This window comes from Anomaloglossus baeobatrachus, chromosome 1 (assembly GCF_048569485.1).
Source record: "Anomaloglossus baeobatrachus isolate aAnoBae1 chromosome 1, aAnoBae1.hap1, whole genome shotgun sequence".
In the NCBI taxonomy this organism is placed as follows: Eukaryota; Metazoa; Chordata; class Amphibia; order Anura; family Aromobatidae; genus Anomaloglossus; species Anomaloglossus baeobatrachus.
The window spans coordinates 712,610,146-712,628,893 of NC_134353.1; the positions used below are offsets into that span (position 1 = coordinate 712,610,146).

The 18,748-nt window shown below is 47.4% G+C and overlaps 1 protein-coding gene across 2 annotated transcripts in view; it reads right to left on the bottom strand.

Annotated features, from left to right (window-relative positions):
- The window catches only part of GOLGA3 (golgin A3), a 151,818-nt gene that overhangs the window by 88,626 nt on the left and 44,444 nt on the right, over positions 1 to 18,748 (bottom strand). For both annotated transcript variants that reach the window (XM_075321798.1, XM_075321791.1), the window contains exons 4-7: positions 12,018 to 12,130; positions 9,070 to 9,752; positions 7,579 to 7,690; positions 610 to 916 (exon numbers count right to left, since the gene is read on the bottom strand). In XM_075321798.1, coding sequence (XP_075177913.1) covers positions 610 to 916; positions 7,579 to 7,690; positions 9,070 to 9,752; positions 12,018 to 12,130 — 1,215 coding nt within the window. The remainder of the gene's footprint in view (positions 1 to 609; positions 917 to 7,578; positions 7,691 to 9,069; positions 9,753 to 12,017; positions 12,131 to 18,748) is intronic.

Below are 18,748 nucleotides of genomic sequence, written 5' to 3' on the forward strand. Positions count from 1 at the left end.
AAAAAAAGTTATTGCTCTTTGAAGAAGGGCGAAGATAAAGCAAATGCAAAAACAGGAACACTTGCAGTGGTGGAAAAGGTTAGGCTATGTTCACACACTGCTTCTTTTACAGTGTTTTTGGTGCATTTTTGAGGTCACAAAGATGCACCTAAATGCATGCGTTTCCTTCTCCCGGCAAAGTCTAAGAGATTTCTATTTTGCTGTCCACACTGGGCATGTTTTTTTGGCTGCATCTTGGCTGCGTTTTTGAAGATGTAGCAGGTCAATTCTTTTTGCGTTTTTGCCAGCGTTTTTTAGCCCTTCCAGTCAATAGCTTTGACTTAGAAAAACGCATTGGGCAAAACGTGGTAAAAACGCATACGTTTTTTGATGCGTTTTTGCCGCAGGTGCATTTTTTTGGGCCAAAAACGCTGCATCTTTGTGATTAAGAAAAATGCAGTGTGTGAACATAGCCTTAAAGTCGGTCAAAATTATTTTTTGTTACATCCTGTGGCCCAGTAGTTGTATCAGTAGAAACAAATGGTCAAGTCTCCCTATGATATAGACAAGCAAAACTAATATTTCAAAAGTGTTCTTTGTATAATTGATGTTACCACATTTCAACCTCACCAGTGTTGTCTTTCTGGATGATTGTCCTCTGTAACTCTTCTACTTTGCTCATCAGACGTTGATATTGTTCTTCCGCAACCTGCAAATCATTGCCTAATGAAACCAAGCTGCTACTTTTAGCTTCTAAGCTATTCTGAAGATCAGCCATTGCCCTCTCAAGATCGGTACACGACTTCTTCAGCGTCACAACTTCTGAACTTAAATTCTCTTGCTTCTGCTGACTGGCCAAGCTGTGCTCAACTTCTGCTTGGTGTCTGGTGCTTACAGCGGCTAGCTGGGCCTGAAGTTCAGTCTTTTCTTTTAGTGCCTGTAAAAAACATCCACAATTCATTTAGTAAAGTACTAATGATCTTCCATTTTGACATTTATTAGAGATCAAAAACGGATTTTCATTTTTTTCATTACAGATTCCCTGCAATGAGACTTGATTTTTATAAAGCCCTAACTCCATTAGTCTTTTCCAGGAGACAATAATGAAAAAGAAGGGAATTTTGTTTACTTACCGTAAATTCCTTTTCTTCTAGCTCCAATTGGGAGACCCAGACAGCGGGTGTATAGCTACTGCCTCTGGAGGCCGCACAAAGAACTACACTTAAAAGTGTAAGGCCCCTCCCCTTCTGGCTATACACCCTCCCGTAGGAGTACGGATTCCTCAGTTTTAGTACCAAAGCAAGAAGGAGGAAAGCCAATAACAGTTTCAAAAACAAATTCAATCCGATAACTAGATCGGAGAACTTAAGAAACAACGTGAACAACATGTGCACCCGAAAAAAACGAAACCCTAAAAACAAATAGGGCGGGTGCTGGGTCTCCCAATTGGAGCTAGAAGAAAAGGAATTTACGGTAAGTAAACAAAATTCCCTTCTTCTTTTTCGCTCCTAATTGGGAGACCCAGACAGTGGGACGTCCAAAAGCAGTCCCTGGGTGGGTAAAAAGATACCACATGAACGGGCTGTCATACAGCCTCTTCCTACAGGTGGGCCACCGCCGCCTGAAGGACCCGTCTACCTAGGCTGGCGTCTGCCGAAGCGTAGGTATGCACTTGATAGTGTTTGGTAAACGTGTGCAGACTCGACCAGGTAGCCGCCTGGCACACTTGCTGAGCCGTAGCCTGATGCCTCAACGCCCAGGACGCACCAACGGCTCTGGTAGAATGGGCCTTCAGTCCAGATGGAATCTGAAGCCCAGCAGAACGGTATGTGTGAAGAATTGGTTCCTTGATCCACCGCGCCAGGGTGGATTTGGAAGCTTGCGATCCCTTATGCTGACCAGCGACTAGGACAAAGAGCGCATCCGAACGGCGTAGAGGCGCCGTGCGAGAAATGTAAATCCTGAGTGCTCTCACCAGGTCCAACAGATGTAAACCCTTTTCAAATTGGTGAACTGGATGCGGACACAAAGATGGCAAAGTGATATCCTGATTGAGATGAAAGGAAGAAACCACCTTGGGAGAAAACTCTGGAATTGGACGCAGTACTACCTTGTCTTGGTGAAACACCAGGAAGGGAGATTTGCAAGATAACGCCGCCAGCTCGGACACTCTTCGAAGAGATGTGACCGCTACAAGAAAAACTACCTTTTGTGAAAGCCGAGAAAGGGGAACCTCTTTCAAGGGCTCGAAAGGCGGCTTTTGAAGAGCAAGGAGAACCTTGTTCAGATCCCAGGGTTCCAATGGCCGTCTGTAAGGAGGAACGATATGACAAACTCCTTGGAGAAACGTGCGTACTTTAGAAAGCTGTGCCAAGCGCTTCTGAAAGAATACGGATAACGCGGAGACTTGACCCTTAAGCGAGCTAAGGGACAAACCTTTTTCCAACCCAGACTGCAGGAAGGAAAGAAAAATTGGCAATGCAAATGGCCAGGGAGAAAACCCTTGAGCCAAGCACCAGGCTAAGAATATCTTCCACGTTCTGTGATAGATCTTAGCTGAGGATGGTTTTCTAGCCTGTCTCATTGTGGCAACAACTCCCTGAGATAAACCTGAGGCCGCTAGGATCCAGGACTCAATGGCCACACAGTCAGGTTCAGGGCCGCAGAATTCTGATGGAAAAACGGCCCTTGAGACAACAGATCTGGACGGTCTGGTAGTGCCCACGGCTGGCCTACCGTGAGATGCCACAGATCCGGGTACCACGACCTTCTTGGCCAATTTGGAGCGACGAGTATGGCTCGCTGGCAGTCGGACTTGATTTTCCGGAGAACTCTGGGTAACAATGCTAGAGGTGGGAACACATAGGGGAGTCGGAATTGCGACCAATCCTGAACCAATGCGTCTGCCGCCAGCGCTCGGTGATCGTGAGACCGTGCCATGAAAACTGGGACCTTGTTGTTGTGCCGTGACGCCATCAGATCGACGTCCGGCGACCCCCAGCGGCAACAGATCTGTTGAAACACGTCCGGGTGAAGGGACCATTCTCCTGCGTCCATGCCCTGGCGACTGAGAAAGTCCGCTTCCCAGTTTTCCACGCCTGGGATGTGAACTGCAGATATGGTGGACGCTCTGCTTTCCACCCACGTCAAAATCCGCTGGACTTCTTGAAAAGCTTGGCGACTGCGTGTTCCCCCTTGGTGGTTGATGTACGCCACCGCTGTGGAGTTGTCCGACTGAATCCGAATCTGCTTGCCTTCCAGCCATTGTTGGAAGGCTCGCAGAGCAAGATAGATTGCTCTGATTTCCAGAACATTGATCTGCAAGGTGGACTCTTCCTGAGTCCACGTCCCCTGAGCCCTGTGGTGGAGAAACACCGCTCCCCACCCTGATAGGCTCGCATCTGTCGTGACCACTGCCCAGGACGGGGGAAGGAACGACTTTCCCTGTGACAATGAGTTGGGGAGAAGCCACCAACGTAGAGAGTCCTTGGCAGTCTGAGAGAGGGAGACCGTCCTGTCGAGGGACGTCGATCTCCCATCCCATTGGCGCAGAATGTCCCATTGGAGAGGGCGCAGATGAAACTGCGCGAACGGGACTGCCTCCATTGCTGCTACCATCTTTCCTAGGAAATGCATGAGGCGCCTCAGTGAGTGCGACTGGCTCTGAAGGAGAGATTGCACTCCAGTCCGTAGCGAGCACTGCTTGTCCAGTGGAAGCCTCACTATCGCTGATAGAGTATGAAACTCCATGCCAAGATAAGTCAGAGATTGGGTCGGGGTTAGATGAGACTTTGGAAAGTTGATAATCCACCCGAAAGTCTGGAGAGTGTCTAGCGCCACCTCCAGACTGTGTTGGCATGCTTCTTGAGAGGATGCCTTTATAAGCAGGTCGTCTAGATACGGGATGACCGAGTGACCCTGCGAGTGCAGAACAGCTACTACTGCTGCCATGACTTTGGTGAAGACCCGGGGGGCTGTTGCCAGACCGAAGGGTAACGCCACGAACCGTAGGTGCTCGTCGTGTATGACGAAACGTAGGAAACGCTGATGCTCTGGTGCAATCGGCACGTGGAGATACGCATCTTTGATGTCTATTGATGCTAGAAAATCTCCCTGAGACATTGAGGCTATGACGGAGCGTAGGGATTCCATCCGGAACCTCCTGACTTTTACGTGTCTGTTGAGCAACTTCAGATCCAGGACGGGACGATACGATCCGTCCTTTTTTGGGACCACAAACAGATTGGAGTAAAAACCGTGACCCTGTTCCTGAAGAGGGACGGAGGTCACCACTCCTTCCGCCTTTAGAGCGGCCACCGCCTGCCACAGAGCATCGGCTCGGTCTGGTGGTGGAGAAGTTCGGAAGAAACGAGTTGGCGGACGAGAACTGAACTCTATCCTGTACCCGTGAGATAGAATATCTCTCACCCAACGGTCTTTGACGCTTGCTAGCCAAATGTCGCCAAAGTGGGACAGCCTCCCACCGACCGCGGGCGTGGGTATCGGAGACCGCAAGTCAGGAGGACGTCGTTTTGGCAACGGTTCCTCCGGCTGGTCTTTTTGGGCGTGACTGAGACCTCCAAGGATTTGAACGTCTCTGGTCCTTTTGAGTCTTTTTTGACGAGGCGAATTGGGACCTGCCCTGTCCTCGAAAGGACCGATAACCAGACTGACCCCTCCTCTGTTGGGGCTTGTTTTGTCTGTGTTGCGGTAAGGAAGAGTCCTTACCCTTGGAGTGTTTGATGATTTCATCCAAACGCTCTCCAAACAATCGGTCACGAGAAAAAGGCAAATTGGTTAAGCACTTCTTGGAATGAGAATCTGCTTTCCAATGTCTCAACCACAGAGCCCTACGCAAAACAACTGAGTTGGCTGACGCCACTGCCGTGCGGCTTGTAGCGTCCAGAACAGCATTAATCGCGTACGACGCGAATGCCGCCATTTGCGAGGTCAATGGTGCTACCTGCGGGGCAAATGCACGTGTGACTGAGTCGACTCGCGCAAGCCCGGCCGTGATAGCTTGGAGTGCCCATACGGCCGCAAAAGAAGGCGCTAATGACGCTCCAATCGCTTCATAGATGGATTTCAGCCAGAGCTCCATCTGCCTGTCAGTGGCATCTTTAAGTGCCGCTCCATCTTCAACAGCAACCAAGGATCTAGCTGCAAGCCTGGAAATTGGAGGATCCACTTTTGGACACTGGGTCCAACCCTTGACCACTTCAGAGGGAAAAGGGTAGCGTGTATCTTTAAGTCGTTTAGGAAAACGCCTTTCAGGATAAGCGTGGGGTTTCTGGATTGCGTCTCTGAAGTCAGCGTGGTCCAGAAAAGTGCTTAATGTACGCTTAGGGTATCTGAAATGGATTCTCTCGTGCTGCGAAGCTGACTCCTCTACAGGAGGAGCTGGTGGGGAAATATTCAACATCTTATTGGTGTTAAATATAAGATCATTAACTATGGCGTCACCATCTGGTGTATCTAGATTGAGAGCGGTCCCAGGATCAGAATCCTGATCAGTTACGTCCGCCTCATCACCCATAGATTCATCCCGCTGGGATCCAGACCATTGAGATGAATGTGAAGGCCCGTCATAACGAGCCCGCTTAGGCTGCCCGGGGCCATCGTCCGAGTCAGAGTCTTCACCCTGAGGTGTAGATGCCCGTCCCGGAGCTAGGAGCTGAGGGGCACCAGGGGGCAATGATTGCACAGTGTCCGTGGTCTGAAGTACAGGCCTAGCTCGCAATGTGTCAAGAATTTGTGACATAGTGAGAGACATTCTGTCAGCAAAAGCTGCAAACTCAGTTCCTGTCACCTGGACAGCATTCACAGGTGGTACACCCTGGGACACGTCCAGCAGAGGTCCCGACTGTGCAAGCGCCGCAGGGGCCGAGCACTGCACACAATGGGGGTCCGTGGAGCCTGCCGATAGAAAAGTCCCACATGCGGTGCAGGAAGCATATAATGTCTGTGCTTTGGCACCCTTGCGTTTTACGGGCGACATGCTGCTGGCTCTCTGCATGTGAGAGAGTCTATAGCCAAAAGGGCGACCAGCGCTATGCAGTACAAAGTATTTGTAGCAACAAAATACTAAGAATACTACGAGCACAAGAGGGGGTGAGCCCTGAGGGCTGCTTACCGCCCGCTGAACAGCGGGTAAGAGGCTGCAGAATGCCTTGTCTGGGTCTCCCCGGCTCCCCTCTGCAGCGCAGCGTGTCTGGCAAGAATGGCTGCCGGCTTGTGTGGAGAGGGGCGGTTCGTGGGAGTTCCCAAACAAAAGTGCGGGAACAGTGTCCCCTCTGTGCTGACTGTGAGGGCTGGAGTATGTAAAAACGACTCCAGCCCTCAGCGCTGATGCACTGGCCAGCGTCCCGCCCCTCTCCTGACTGGCAGGTCTGGGGGCGGGAACGAACGAAGCAGGCCGCAAAAGCCGGGGACTCGAGTTATCAGCGCGGCCGCCGTAAAAGCGCGGGCCGCGCTGAAGTCCCCGGCGCACTACAAGTGCCAGCCGCGCCGCTATTCCAGCGGCCGGCGCGACCGAGTCCTAGACGTGGGCAGCGTCCCGCCCCTCTCCTGACTGGCAGGTCCGGGGGCGGGAACGAACGGAAACAGGCCGCAAAAAGCCGGGGACTGTAGTTATCAGCGCGGCCGCCGTAAAAGCGCAGGCCGCGCTGAAGTCCCCGGCGCACTACAAGTGCCAGCCGTGCCGCAGCCCCAGCGGCCGGCGCGGCCGATCCCATAAGTGTGCCTGCTTCAGCTAAGCTGAATGAGGCCATGGCACAGGCGCCGCAGCGCTGACGTCCCCCGGCGCACTACAACACCCAGCATGCTGCGGTGTGAGCGCCAAATGCACGGGGACCCAGAGTACCTTAAGGAAGCAGGGCCATGTCCCTGACGTACTCCGCTCCATCCAGCATCTTCTCCAGGGGCTGTAGATGGAGCCCGGTCTCAGTGCCTGGAGACCGGTAAATCCCACTTCACCCAGAGCCCTGTAAAAAGGGATGGGGAAGGAATCAGCATGTGGGCTCCTGCCGCCGTACCCGCAATGGGTACCTCAACCTTACAAACACCTCCGACATAAGTGGGGTGAGAAGGGAGCATGCTGGGGACACTGTATGTGTCCTCTTTTCTTCCATCCGACATAGTCAGCAGCTGCTGCTGACTAAAAACAATGGAGCTATGCGTGCGTGTCTGACCTCCTTGCGCACAAAGCTAAAACTGAGGAATCCGTACTCCTACGGGAGGGTGTATAGCCAGAAGGGGAGGGGCCTTACACTTTTAAGTGTAGTTCTTTGTGCGGCCTCCAGAGGCAGTAGCTATACACCCGCTGTCTGGGTCTCCCAATTAGGAGCGAAAAAGAAAATAATAATAGTTAACTATTTATAGCTTGTAGTATCATTTTTACACATATCATAGGCCCATTTATACCAAGTGGAAAAGTTGTGTACGGACAACATATTCTTCCCACCTCAGAGGCACAGATCTATTCCTATAAGAAAAGCAGTGATCCGCCTTAATTTTTATCAAATTTGAATTTGTGCTGACTTCTGTATATAAAATAAAAAAAAAATAAATAAAAAAAATCCCAAACACTACACTTTTCACCTGGCTAGCTTCTGCTGATAGAGTCTCCAGCTGTCCCTCCAGTCTCATCTTTTCCTTGAGGACCTGAAGTAGTTCATCATGGGTGCCAGCAATAGAGCTCTCCATAGAAACACTGCATGTAAAAGACAAACAGACAACAAATTATTGTTAAAAGGGAATCTGTCAGTCGATTCATGCTGCCTAAACCATATACCGCGTGACTCAGAGCCTGGATGCACGATTACAGTCAGGTATGTTTTTCCCTGAAATTCTGCAGCATTTAGGTGAAAACATAGTTTGAAGAGCCGGCTGGGTACCATAGGGAGAGATTAGACTAATCCAGACCCGCGTCCCTGCACCACTCTAGTTCATTGACAGGTCTTTACCCATCTACCCAGATGCAAGACTTGTCAATTAGCTAGTGCGGAGCACGGAGAAGCTGTCCATGGGTGGCGGCATATTAGTCTCATCTATCCCTATATTGACCAGCCAGCTCTTCAGACTATGTTTTCCCCGGATTGAAGCCAGGCACTGATTCATGTTGCCTGTGCTTTGTGATGCTTGACTCCACTGACAGGTTCTCTTTAACGGATACAGGCTCATAATAGCAATATTATTACCAATAATAACAACAAATAAAATCACTCTACCCAAGCTCTCCATTCTGTAACTGATCTCAGACTCAGATCCTCCATAATCTGAATCTCGCACTTCAGTCTCAAAGACTTCCCTCTAGTGTTGCGCCAGTGTTCTGGAATGCACTACTCTAAACAAAACGCAAAAGCCCCAAAGTCTTCACGTATGCTTTAAAAAAAACATCTCTTACAGACCCATCACCTCAACCTCACTAATCTAACTCTCCACTGTTCTCTTCTTCTAAATGTTAACCATAATCTGCTCCCTCCTATTCATCTTTGTCCACGTTCTCCATGCACAAGATAACTGCACTTGACAGATTTTGGCTGACGATCAAATCATGCAGCTTTAGATGAAAACTGTTATTAGAATGATGGTTGGATCATACACAACAGGCACGTTCTACCTATAGTGCCCCCCCTATTTCCTAATAGTATGTAAACTTGCGAGCAATGCCCGCACTCCTCCTGTAACTGGTGAACTATTTGTTCTTTTGTTTTGTTTTAATTGCATGTACATGTCCCTGCCTAAATGTAAAGTTCTGCGGAATATACATATTTATTAAGAAAACATTAAAATAAACAGTGCCTTAAAAGGGGCTCTCTAGGCTACGTTTAAAATTAGCAAGCAGGTCCAACATCCTAGAAGTGTGTAACATGCACATTGTTAGGATTCCACTCTTTTTCACTGTCACACAATTTGCATACTAGCAGTTACGCGATAACCACTTTTTCTTCTGCTCCTTTCAATGCATACCATTTATTTTACAGAAATAAAAGGTTCTGATTTTAGATTTTGAATAACAGAGAGGGAAACGTTTTGTTACATGGTTGCTGGTAATTATCATTGGTTTCCTGAATGGGCAGTGCTTCATACCTGCTTGATATACTGTCTCTCCGGCTTCTAGGTTCCCCATTCCCTTCAGCGTCCTGTGCATGCTGTTCTGCAGCAGCTGCTTGTAGAACATCTCTGAGTGATGGGAACTGTCCGACATCCTCTGCAGGTATACTCTGACCATTTACAATATATTCTTCTTCCCGCCTCGGAGACACAGCACTCAGGTAAACGCCTTGTCCAGCAGACACACTACTATGTGTAGAGCTATCACTCTCATTGCCATCATGTCTTATGCTCAAATCACTTCCATCAAACTCAGAACTGTTGTCCGCAAAACAACTGATACTTTCAGTTCGCTGTCCTGCTTCAACACTGATCTCAGACACTACAGATGTATTACTCCCTCTGTTGGGCTGTAGGGATCCAGGAGAAGAATCGGAATACCCTATACTGGTACTGTTTGTTTCTGAAGATTCTTTGCGGTAATCTGCCAGTGACCGTATCTTACTGGAAGACTTTGAGGATTTAGATGACCGCTTCACTTTGGAAGATGAAGGAAGGCCAAGACTGCCCAGTTTGGGTCCTCGTGGGACACTTGTACGTAAGAAGGAATACTCCTTAGTCATTGCCACAGTGCTAGCCCGAGGAAGATTATCTGGATTAAACATAAGTTCAGGATCTAAAGTGCTTGATGGACGATTTTTAGGAGTTGATTGGCTAGACTGCAAGAAAATATAAAACAGATTAAAGAAGATTATTGGACGCAAATACAATTAAGATGTAAAGTGTGCAAAAAATATTTTCCCATAGTGTGCACTAAGAGTACGTGCCATACCCACAATGAGTTTTACAGTACAAGCAAAGTAGATGGAATTAAAATATCTCATGTCCACTGTGCTATTTATGCTGTGTAATTTCCCCATAGACTTGCATTAGATGCGGAAAATTTGTAGGTTAAAAAAAGCATTTGTAGTACGCTTCTGAGGCGGAAATGCATAAAAAACGCATGTAATCAGCAATCAAGAATATCAATACCAGGAAGTTTCAAAAACAGAGGCGCTTTAATTAAAGTATGACACACCAAACAGATAGAAAACAGTGTCAAATGCACACAAAAACGCAATGAAAAAAGCAAATAAACTAAGATGCAAAAATTCTTCAGCATCAAAAACGCAACAAAGGGAGGAGGGTAGCTTAAATCTTCTTTAGCAGATAAAGATAGATAGAGGCATATATAAAAAAATAATGTCATTTATACATATTACATTTGTACAAAACAATAGGGTCGTTAAGGGCAGTTGGGGGAGGGATGCTGAATGTGGCTTACAACCATTTCTAAGAGTCAAATGTGGCTCTGAAGGTAAGAAAGTTTGGGGACAACAGATCTAGAGTATAAGAAAATGGCATAAAAATAATGACATGACAATTTTTTTTTACTATATTACAGGCTTGAAAAAATACTTAACTTTGAAAATGGCGGCACAGATCAAAGTTGTTTGTAAAAAAACAGAGACCCATAACTTTTAATTTCCCATCAATAAAGTTGATAGGGCTGGTTTTTTTTAGCATGTAGGGCTGTTGTGTTTATTCGTAAAATTTTGGGGTACATATGGTTTCATCACGTCTCATAGCATTATATTTTTAGTGCTGCAACATCCCAAAATTGTTATGACATTTCTATCTTTCTATTTGGTTTTTTTTTTTAACAGCGTTTACTGATCAGGTTAATTAATTTCATATTCTCTGAATGAGCCCTAGCATGAGTTAGGTCTCCCCTTAGGAGACTTACACCTGTAAAAAATAAAATAGCAATAGGCTCAAGCTGGATAACAGCCCTTAAATACAGTTGTCAATGATTGACAACGGCATTAAGAAGTTAATTACAATGACCTACTGTGCATAGATTGCTGATGTAAAAGGCAGATGCCAGCTTTGTAATGCACCCCAACTCACTCCATAATATACAAAACAAAGTGTTAAGAGGTTAAAGCAGAAGTGAATATTCTCAACCAAGTCAGACAGGAGAAAACAGCAGTCGTACCCGCATACTGAAGCCCAATCTCCCCCTCCTGTATCTCTGTCAGTAAGGTTTAGAATAAGAAATGGGATTAGTGAATAACAAACTAAGGCCCCTTTCACACATCAGTTTTTTCCCTCAGTAACAATCTGTTGGAAAAACTGATGCGACGGATCCGTCAAAAAAAAATGGATTAGTCGCATCAGTTTTTTTCCTTCCGTTTTTCGATGGATCTGTTGTGATACTGAGCATGCTCAGTTTAAAAAACCGGAATCCATCGCTGGATTCCGTCATTGACAGATGACAATGGATCCTGCGTAAATATGCTTCCAATTCACCAAATTCCGTTTTTTTCGACGTAGCCAAAAAACATTACTATGTCCATTGTCTCAGTCCGACGGACAGTTTTTTCGACGGATCCGCCGAAAGATGGATGCAACGTGAGGCCATCCGTTGCAATCCGTCCCTCATAAAAGTCAATGAGAAAAAAAAACAGATCCAGCGGGATCAGTTGCCGGATCCATTTTTTTCCCAAAAGTTGACGGATTGCGACTGACAGCATAAAACTGATGTGTCAAAGGGGCCTAAATGGTTATGTTATGAGCTGGTAGAGTTAGTATATGTTCCCACACTGCATTTTTGCAGCGTTTTTAAAGCAAATTAAAAGCTGCTTTTACATTACCATCATAATCATTAGATTTCAGAAATCTCATGCACACACAGTTTTTTGCCCCCTAAATTGGAAAACTGGAACGTTTTTTGAAATCTGCAGCATGTTAGTTCTTTCAGCATTTTTCCACGCTTAAAAAGATAAGGAAGTGAAAAAACACTGCAAAAAACCTTTTTTTTTTATCTAAATAGCTCTGTTGCCTTTATAGATTTTATTAATGCTCCTCACAAATTAATATACAAATTGTATCCCATATGTTCATTAATAAAAATGAGTTTCAGTTCTGAATTTTGTGCTCACCCGTTCCTGTTGGCGCTTGACTCTGTACTGTTTCAGCTGTTCCTCCAAGCGACACCTGGCCTGCAAACGTATTTGCTCCTCTCGCTCAAGCGGAAGAGGAGCATCACTGGAGGCTAAAGAGAAGACATACATCGGAAAATTAGAGAGAGTGCTTGAAGGCACCAAGTTAATGCAAAAAAAAAAAAAGAAGAAAATGACTTCTGATTGTGAACTAGTGGTCTTTCTTTAAACGTTGCCAGCATGTGACTGCTGCAGTCTAATCACGGATTTCTTATGCCAGCGAGTATGGCATAACAAATCCGCTAATGCCACTAACTAGCTCCAATGGTCATGTGGTGGTACATCAGATCACAGCCATCTTGTAAGAGTCAGTGGTAGACCGCAGGGGCATCTGTATTATTCTGGAGGGGTATTGAAGAGGAGAGACTTTTTTTTTTCCAGTGGCAGTGGTTGTGAAGGGTAACAGCCTTTGATGCTACCCTTTTTTATTGTATTTTCCCTTTAAATAGGCAATGCAACAAGCATGGCATGCAAGATGATCAGAAAGATGTGAACAGGAAAAGAGTGAGATTTCACAGATAGTTATACTTAGCTTGCTAATACACTGTGTGCAGAATTATTAGGAAAGTTGTATTTTAGAGGATTTTTTTTTATTATTGATCAACAACTATATTCGCAATCAATCTAAAAGACTCAAATATCAAAGCTTAATATTTTTGGAAGTTGGAGTGGTTTTTTTTAGATTTGGCTATCTTAGGAGGATATCTGTTTGTGCAGGTAACTATTACTGTGCAGAATTATTTTGCAATTTAATAAAAACCAAATATATTTCCATCTCACGTGTTTATTTTCACCAGGTAAACCAATATAAAACTGCACAAAATTTAGAAATAAACTTTTCTCACATACAAAAACAAACACACCAAAAAATTAGTGACCAATATAGCCACCTCTCTTTATGATGACACTCAACAGCCTACCATCCATAGATTCTGTCAGTTGCTTGATCTGTTTACAATCAACATTGTGTGCAGCAGCCACCACAGCCTCCAGACACTGTTCAGATAGCTGTGTACCGTTTTCCCTCCCTGTAGATCTCACATATTAGGAGGGACTACAGGTTCTCTATGGGGTTCAGATCAGGTGAACAAGGGGGCCATGTCATTATTTTTTCATCTTTTAGACCTTTAGTGGCCAGCCACGCTGTGGAGTAGTTGGATGCATGTGATGGAGCATTGTCCTGCATGAAAATCATATTTTTCTTGAACTATACCGACGTCTTTCTGTACCACTGCTTGAAGAAGTTGTCTTCCAGAAACTGGCAGTAGGTCTGGGAATTGAGCTTCACTCAATCCTCAACCCGAAAAGGTCCCACAAGTTCATCTTTGATGATACCAGCCCATACCAGTACCACACCTCCACCCTGCTGGTGTCTGAGTCGGAGTGGAGCTCTCTGCCCTTTACTGATCCAGCCTCTGGCTCATCCATCTGGCCCATCAAGAGTCACTCTCATTTCATCAGTCCATAAAACCTTTAAAAAAAAAAATCAGTCTTACAATATTTCTTGGCCCAGTCTTGACGTTTTATCTTATGTGTCTTGTTCAAAGGTGGTCATTTTTCAGCCTTCCTTACCTTGGCCATATCCCTGAGTAAGGCACAACTAGCGCTTTTTGATACTCCAGTAACGTTGCAGCTCTGAAATATGGACAAACTGGTGCCAAGATGCCATTTGCCATCTTCACGCTTGATTTTCCTCAGTTCATGGGCAGTGATTTTGCGCCTTTTTTGCCCAACACGCTTCTTGCAACCCTGTTGGCTATTTGCCATGAAACGCTTGATTGTTCGGTGTTCACGCTTCAAAACTTGGGCAATTTCAAGACTGCTGCATCCCTCTGCAAGATATCTCCCAATTTTGGACTTTTCAGAGACCGTTAACTCTCTCTTCTGACCCATTTTGCCAAAGGAAAAGAAGTTGCCTAATAATTAAGCACACCTTATATAGGGTGTTGATGTCATTACACCACACCCCTCCTCATTACAGAGATGCACATCACCTGATTTAATTGGTAGTTGGCTCTCAAGCCTATACAGCTTTGAGTAGGACAACATGTATAAAAATTATCATGTGATCAAAATACTCATTTGCCTAATAATTCTGCACACAGTGTATGTAGCTTTGAACAAGACACAGCCTAGCCACATATCTACAATACCACATTAAAGACTTTTTTCTATCCCACTGATAAATGAATAAAAAGGCAGACTGCTTGTAAAAACAAGCAACTTTATCTCAAAAAAAGAAATTTTAATTTGATTGTTTACTGCTCATTGTCTAGGTTACCGGCCACTTCTGCAGCAGCGGTGCTCAAAGCTTCGTTGCTTGTATGCTTCTATTGTGCTACAGATGTAATCTACCTCTGTTGGTGGCATCAGAGAGAGGACAGGTCAGCTAGAGATGCTATTATGTTGATTGTCTGAACTGTCAATCAATCAGGAATGCATTACCTCTGGGAAGCAGGAATCCCTAGAGGCAAGGCACCGGTGCAAACAATCCTTCAAGATCTACGCTTGTGGAATTATATATTTAACAAAAAATAACTGCGGGGTAGAAACTAAAATTACTCAAAAGGAACCTGTAATGTCCAAAAAAAGAGAATTTTGTTACTTACCGTAAATTCTTTTTCTTATAGTTCCGTCATGGGAGACCCAGACCATGGGTGTATAGCTACTGACTCCGTAGGACACACAAAGTACTACACTCAAAACGTGTAGCTCCTCCCTCCTAGCATATACACCCCCTGCTAGCCAGTCCTAGCCAGTTTAGTGCAAAAGCTGAAGGAGGACATCCACCCACAAGAAGAGACAGAGTAAAACCCGGAAGAACCGGAACCTCTGTCTACAACAACAACAGCCGGTGAAGACACACGGAACAAGAAACCTGCCAACAGGCAATAGGGAGGGTGCTGGGTCTCCCATGACGGAACTATAAGAAAAAGAATTTACGGTAAGTAACAAAATTCTCTTTTTCTTTAACGTTCCTATGGGAGACCCAGACCATGGGACGTTCTAAAGCAGTCCATGGGTGGGAATAAACAGACAAACTGAGAAGCAGGCGAAACCTAACTTCACAAATGGGCGACAGACGCCTGAAAGATGCGTCTGCCCAAGCCCGCGTCTGCAAAAGCATGAGCATGCCTTGGGTAGTGCTTCGAAAAAGTATGCAGACTAATCCGAGTGGCAGTCTGACAGACCTGCTGAGCCGTAGCCTGGTGCCTGAAAGCCGAAAAGGCACCGACAGCTCTGATCAAGTGTGCCCTGATCCCCGGCGGGGAAGGCACTTGAGTACACTTGTAGGCATCGGAAATGGCCGACCTAAGCCAACGAACCAGGGTCGGCTTAGATGCCGAGAGACCGCTACGCTGACTAGTGGTCAGCACCAGAGAGAGGTGCACCGCCTAATAACGGCGGTGCGAGACACATAGATCCGGAGCGCCCGCACCAGATCCAGGATATGCAACGCTTTTTCAAAGCGATGACCAGGAGCCGGACAAAAGGAAGGCAGGAAAAATGCCCCGGATAAGGTGGAAGCAGCAACCACCTTAGGGAGAAAGTCCGGAGTCGGACGGAGACCACCTTGTCTTGATGAAAAAAAACAAAAAAGGGGGTGACTCCGAAGAGAGTGCAGCCAAAACTCTCTGGCGGGAAATTATGGCCACTAGAAAGACTACTTTCTGTGAAAAGATGAAACAAAGAAACCTCCCTAAGAGGCTCAAAGGAGGGTTTCCGGCAACCGTGAGGACCGGATTAAGGTCCCAGGGCTCCATAGGCCGCCGGTAAGGCGGAATGATGTGAGATGCGCCCTTGAAGGAGCGCACCGGAGCCAGCCGGACGATACGCTGCTGGCACACACTGACAGAGCCGAGACCTGTCCCTTAATGAGGGATAGTCCTAGCTGTAGACCGAACTGTGGAAGGGACAGGAGGGTCGGCAAGGCCAAAAAGGTCAAAGGACACTTTGGAGCTCGAGTCATAGTGGAGATGACTTCAGGAGGGATACCAGAAGTCGTCAAGATCCAGGACTCAAGAGCCACGCCGTCAATCTGAGAGTCCAGAATTCTGGCGGAAAAAACGGACCTTTTGAGAGAAGGTCTGGACGGTCCGGAAGATGCCATGGCAACACAACGGACAGATGGAGCAGGTCAGGGTACCAAGCTTGCCTGGGTCAGTCTGGAGTATGAGAATGACCCGACGGCCCTCTTTACTGATCTTGCGCAGGACTCTGGACAAGGGCTAGAGGGTGAAACACGTAAAAGAGACGAAGCTGGGACCAAACATGAACCAGTGCGTCTGCCGCAAAACCTGAGGATCGTGGACCACGGTTGGACAGCTGAAATAGTCTGCCTCGCAGTTTTCACGTCTAGGATGTGGGCTGCGGATACGGTGGACTAGGAGTCCCTCGTCCACTGAAGAATGCGTTGAGCCGCCAACATTGCCAGGCGGCTGAGTGTCCCGCCCTGGAAGTTGATGTAGGTAAACGCTGTCACGTTGTCCGACTGGACTCGAATGTGCCTAGCCGCCAACAGATGGTGAAAGGCTTAGAGAGCTAGAAATACAGCTCTGATTTCCAGCACATTGATCCATAGGGCTGATTCGGAGAGAGTCCAAGCCCCTGCGCTCCACGGTGGAGATATACTACTCCCAAGGCGGATAGACTAGCATCCTGGTGAGGATCACCCGGGACGGGGCCAGGAAGGAGCGTCCCTGAGACAGAGTGGCCGAAGCCACCACTGAAACGAGCCCCTGGTCAGTGGCGAAGCCACCACCCCGTGGAAGGAGGAAGTTCGCTTGTACAGCGGAAAATATCCAGTCTCAGAGGACGCAGGAGAAACTGGGCAAGGAATCGCTTCCATTGACGCCACCATCTGACCAGCACCTGTATTCGGTGCCTGATAGAACGACGTCGACCGCCAGCGGAGGGACTACTGTTCGACTAAGGGCAGCTTCACAAGTGCAGACAGAGTCTCGAATTGCGTCCCTGGGAACCTCTGGTTCGAAGTCAGAGTGGACTTGGACAGAATGACAAGCCACCCGAATTGGTTAGAGTGGCGAGAGTGAGCGAAGCACTCTGCTAAGAGTCTGCACTGGATGAAGCCCCGACAAGAAGACCGTCCAGGGCAAAAGATCACTGCCAATCCCTAGAGGTGCAGGACCCTAATCACAGCTGCCCCAATGAGAATACTCGAGGGGCCGTGGCTAACCCCAAGGGAAGAGCCACGAATTGGACCACTCCGATTGCAAAACGTAGCCAACGCTGGTGTGAAACTGCGATTGACACCTGCAGATAGGCATCTCTGATGCCGATGGCTGCTAGGGAATCTCCTTGGGTTATTGATTGATCCGGTGAAAAACACACGGAACAAGACCGAGACTCCATGTGAAAACGCCACACCTGACCATGCTTGAAAAGCTAAAGATCCAGGTCGGAAGGCACCGCCCTCTTCGGGGACTAGGAATAGATTTAAGCAGAAATCTCAGAACCGTTCCCAGTCGGGAACCGGTACAATTACTCCATTGGCCCGCAAGAATGCCACGGCCTGTGAGAAGGCGGCGGCCTTGGAGCCGGGGGGAGTTGACAGAAAAAATCTGTTTGGCGGGTGGATAGGATTCCATCCTGTAGCCATGGGAGATATAATCCCGCACCCACTGAACGGAGACGTGTTAAAACCATACGTCGCCAAGTGGGAGAGCCTGCCACCGACCAAGGACGTTGTTGGCGTGGCTAGATAGCTCGGAGGAAGCTGACTCAGTGGCAGCATCTCCTGCGGTCTTCTGAAGACGCAGCTTCGAGCGCCATTTGGGTCTATGAACCTTGGCCGAGCTAGTGGACGAGGCCGAGGGCTTAGAGAACGATCAGATGGAGGAACGAAACAACCGAAACCTCAACTGATTCCTGCCCTGGACAGGTTCCCTGGTTTAGGTTTGTGGCATGGAAGAACTCTTCCCGCCAAGAGCTTCCTTAATTTCATCCAGTTGATTCCGAAGAGACTGGTCCCAACAAAAGGGAGCCCAGCAAGGAACTTCTATAGAAGCATCTGCCTTCCATTTCCGAAGCCACAGGAGCCTGCGGATAGCGAGGAAAGTAGCCGAGGCCACCGCAGTGCGGTGTCCAGCATGGCAGACATGGCATAGGATGAAAAGACTGAAGTCTGGAAGTTCAGGCAACCATATCGGGCATAGAGTCCCTGTGAGGGAATGCATCTCCTCTAGAGAAGCAGAGAAGGCTACAAAAAAAACGCCCTGCTGTAAAGCTGAGGAGAACGAAGCTCCTGCCACCCCCATACAGATTTGGCCAGAAGGACAACCTGGCGGACCGCAAAACCTTAAGTGAGGAGCCATCAGCCACTGACATAACGGTCCGGGCTGAGCCACCTGTTGTGAATGAGCCCACTTCTTGACCACCACTGGTGGAAAGGGAAAAAACAGTCCTCAGAATCACGCTTCATGGGAAGCGACTGTCAGAGCAGACCCTGGGCTCGGTCACAGTGGCCTGAAAACTGGAGTGGTTAAGGAACACACATTGTGTTCTCCTAGGCAAGGTAACTCCGGCGGATTGAGGTCCAGTACAACATTAATGTACCGTGGGATCCTTATAGAGGTGCCGTCAGCCACTGATACAACTATCCGGGCTGAAAGTCTAGACACCGGAGGGACCACCCTTGGCGAATGAGCTCA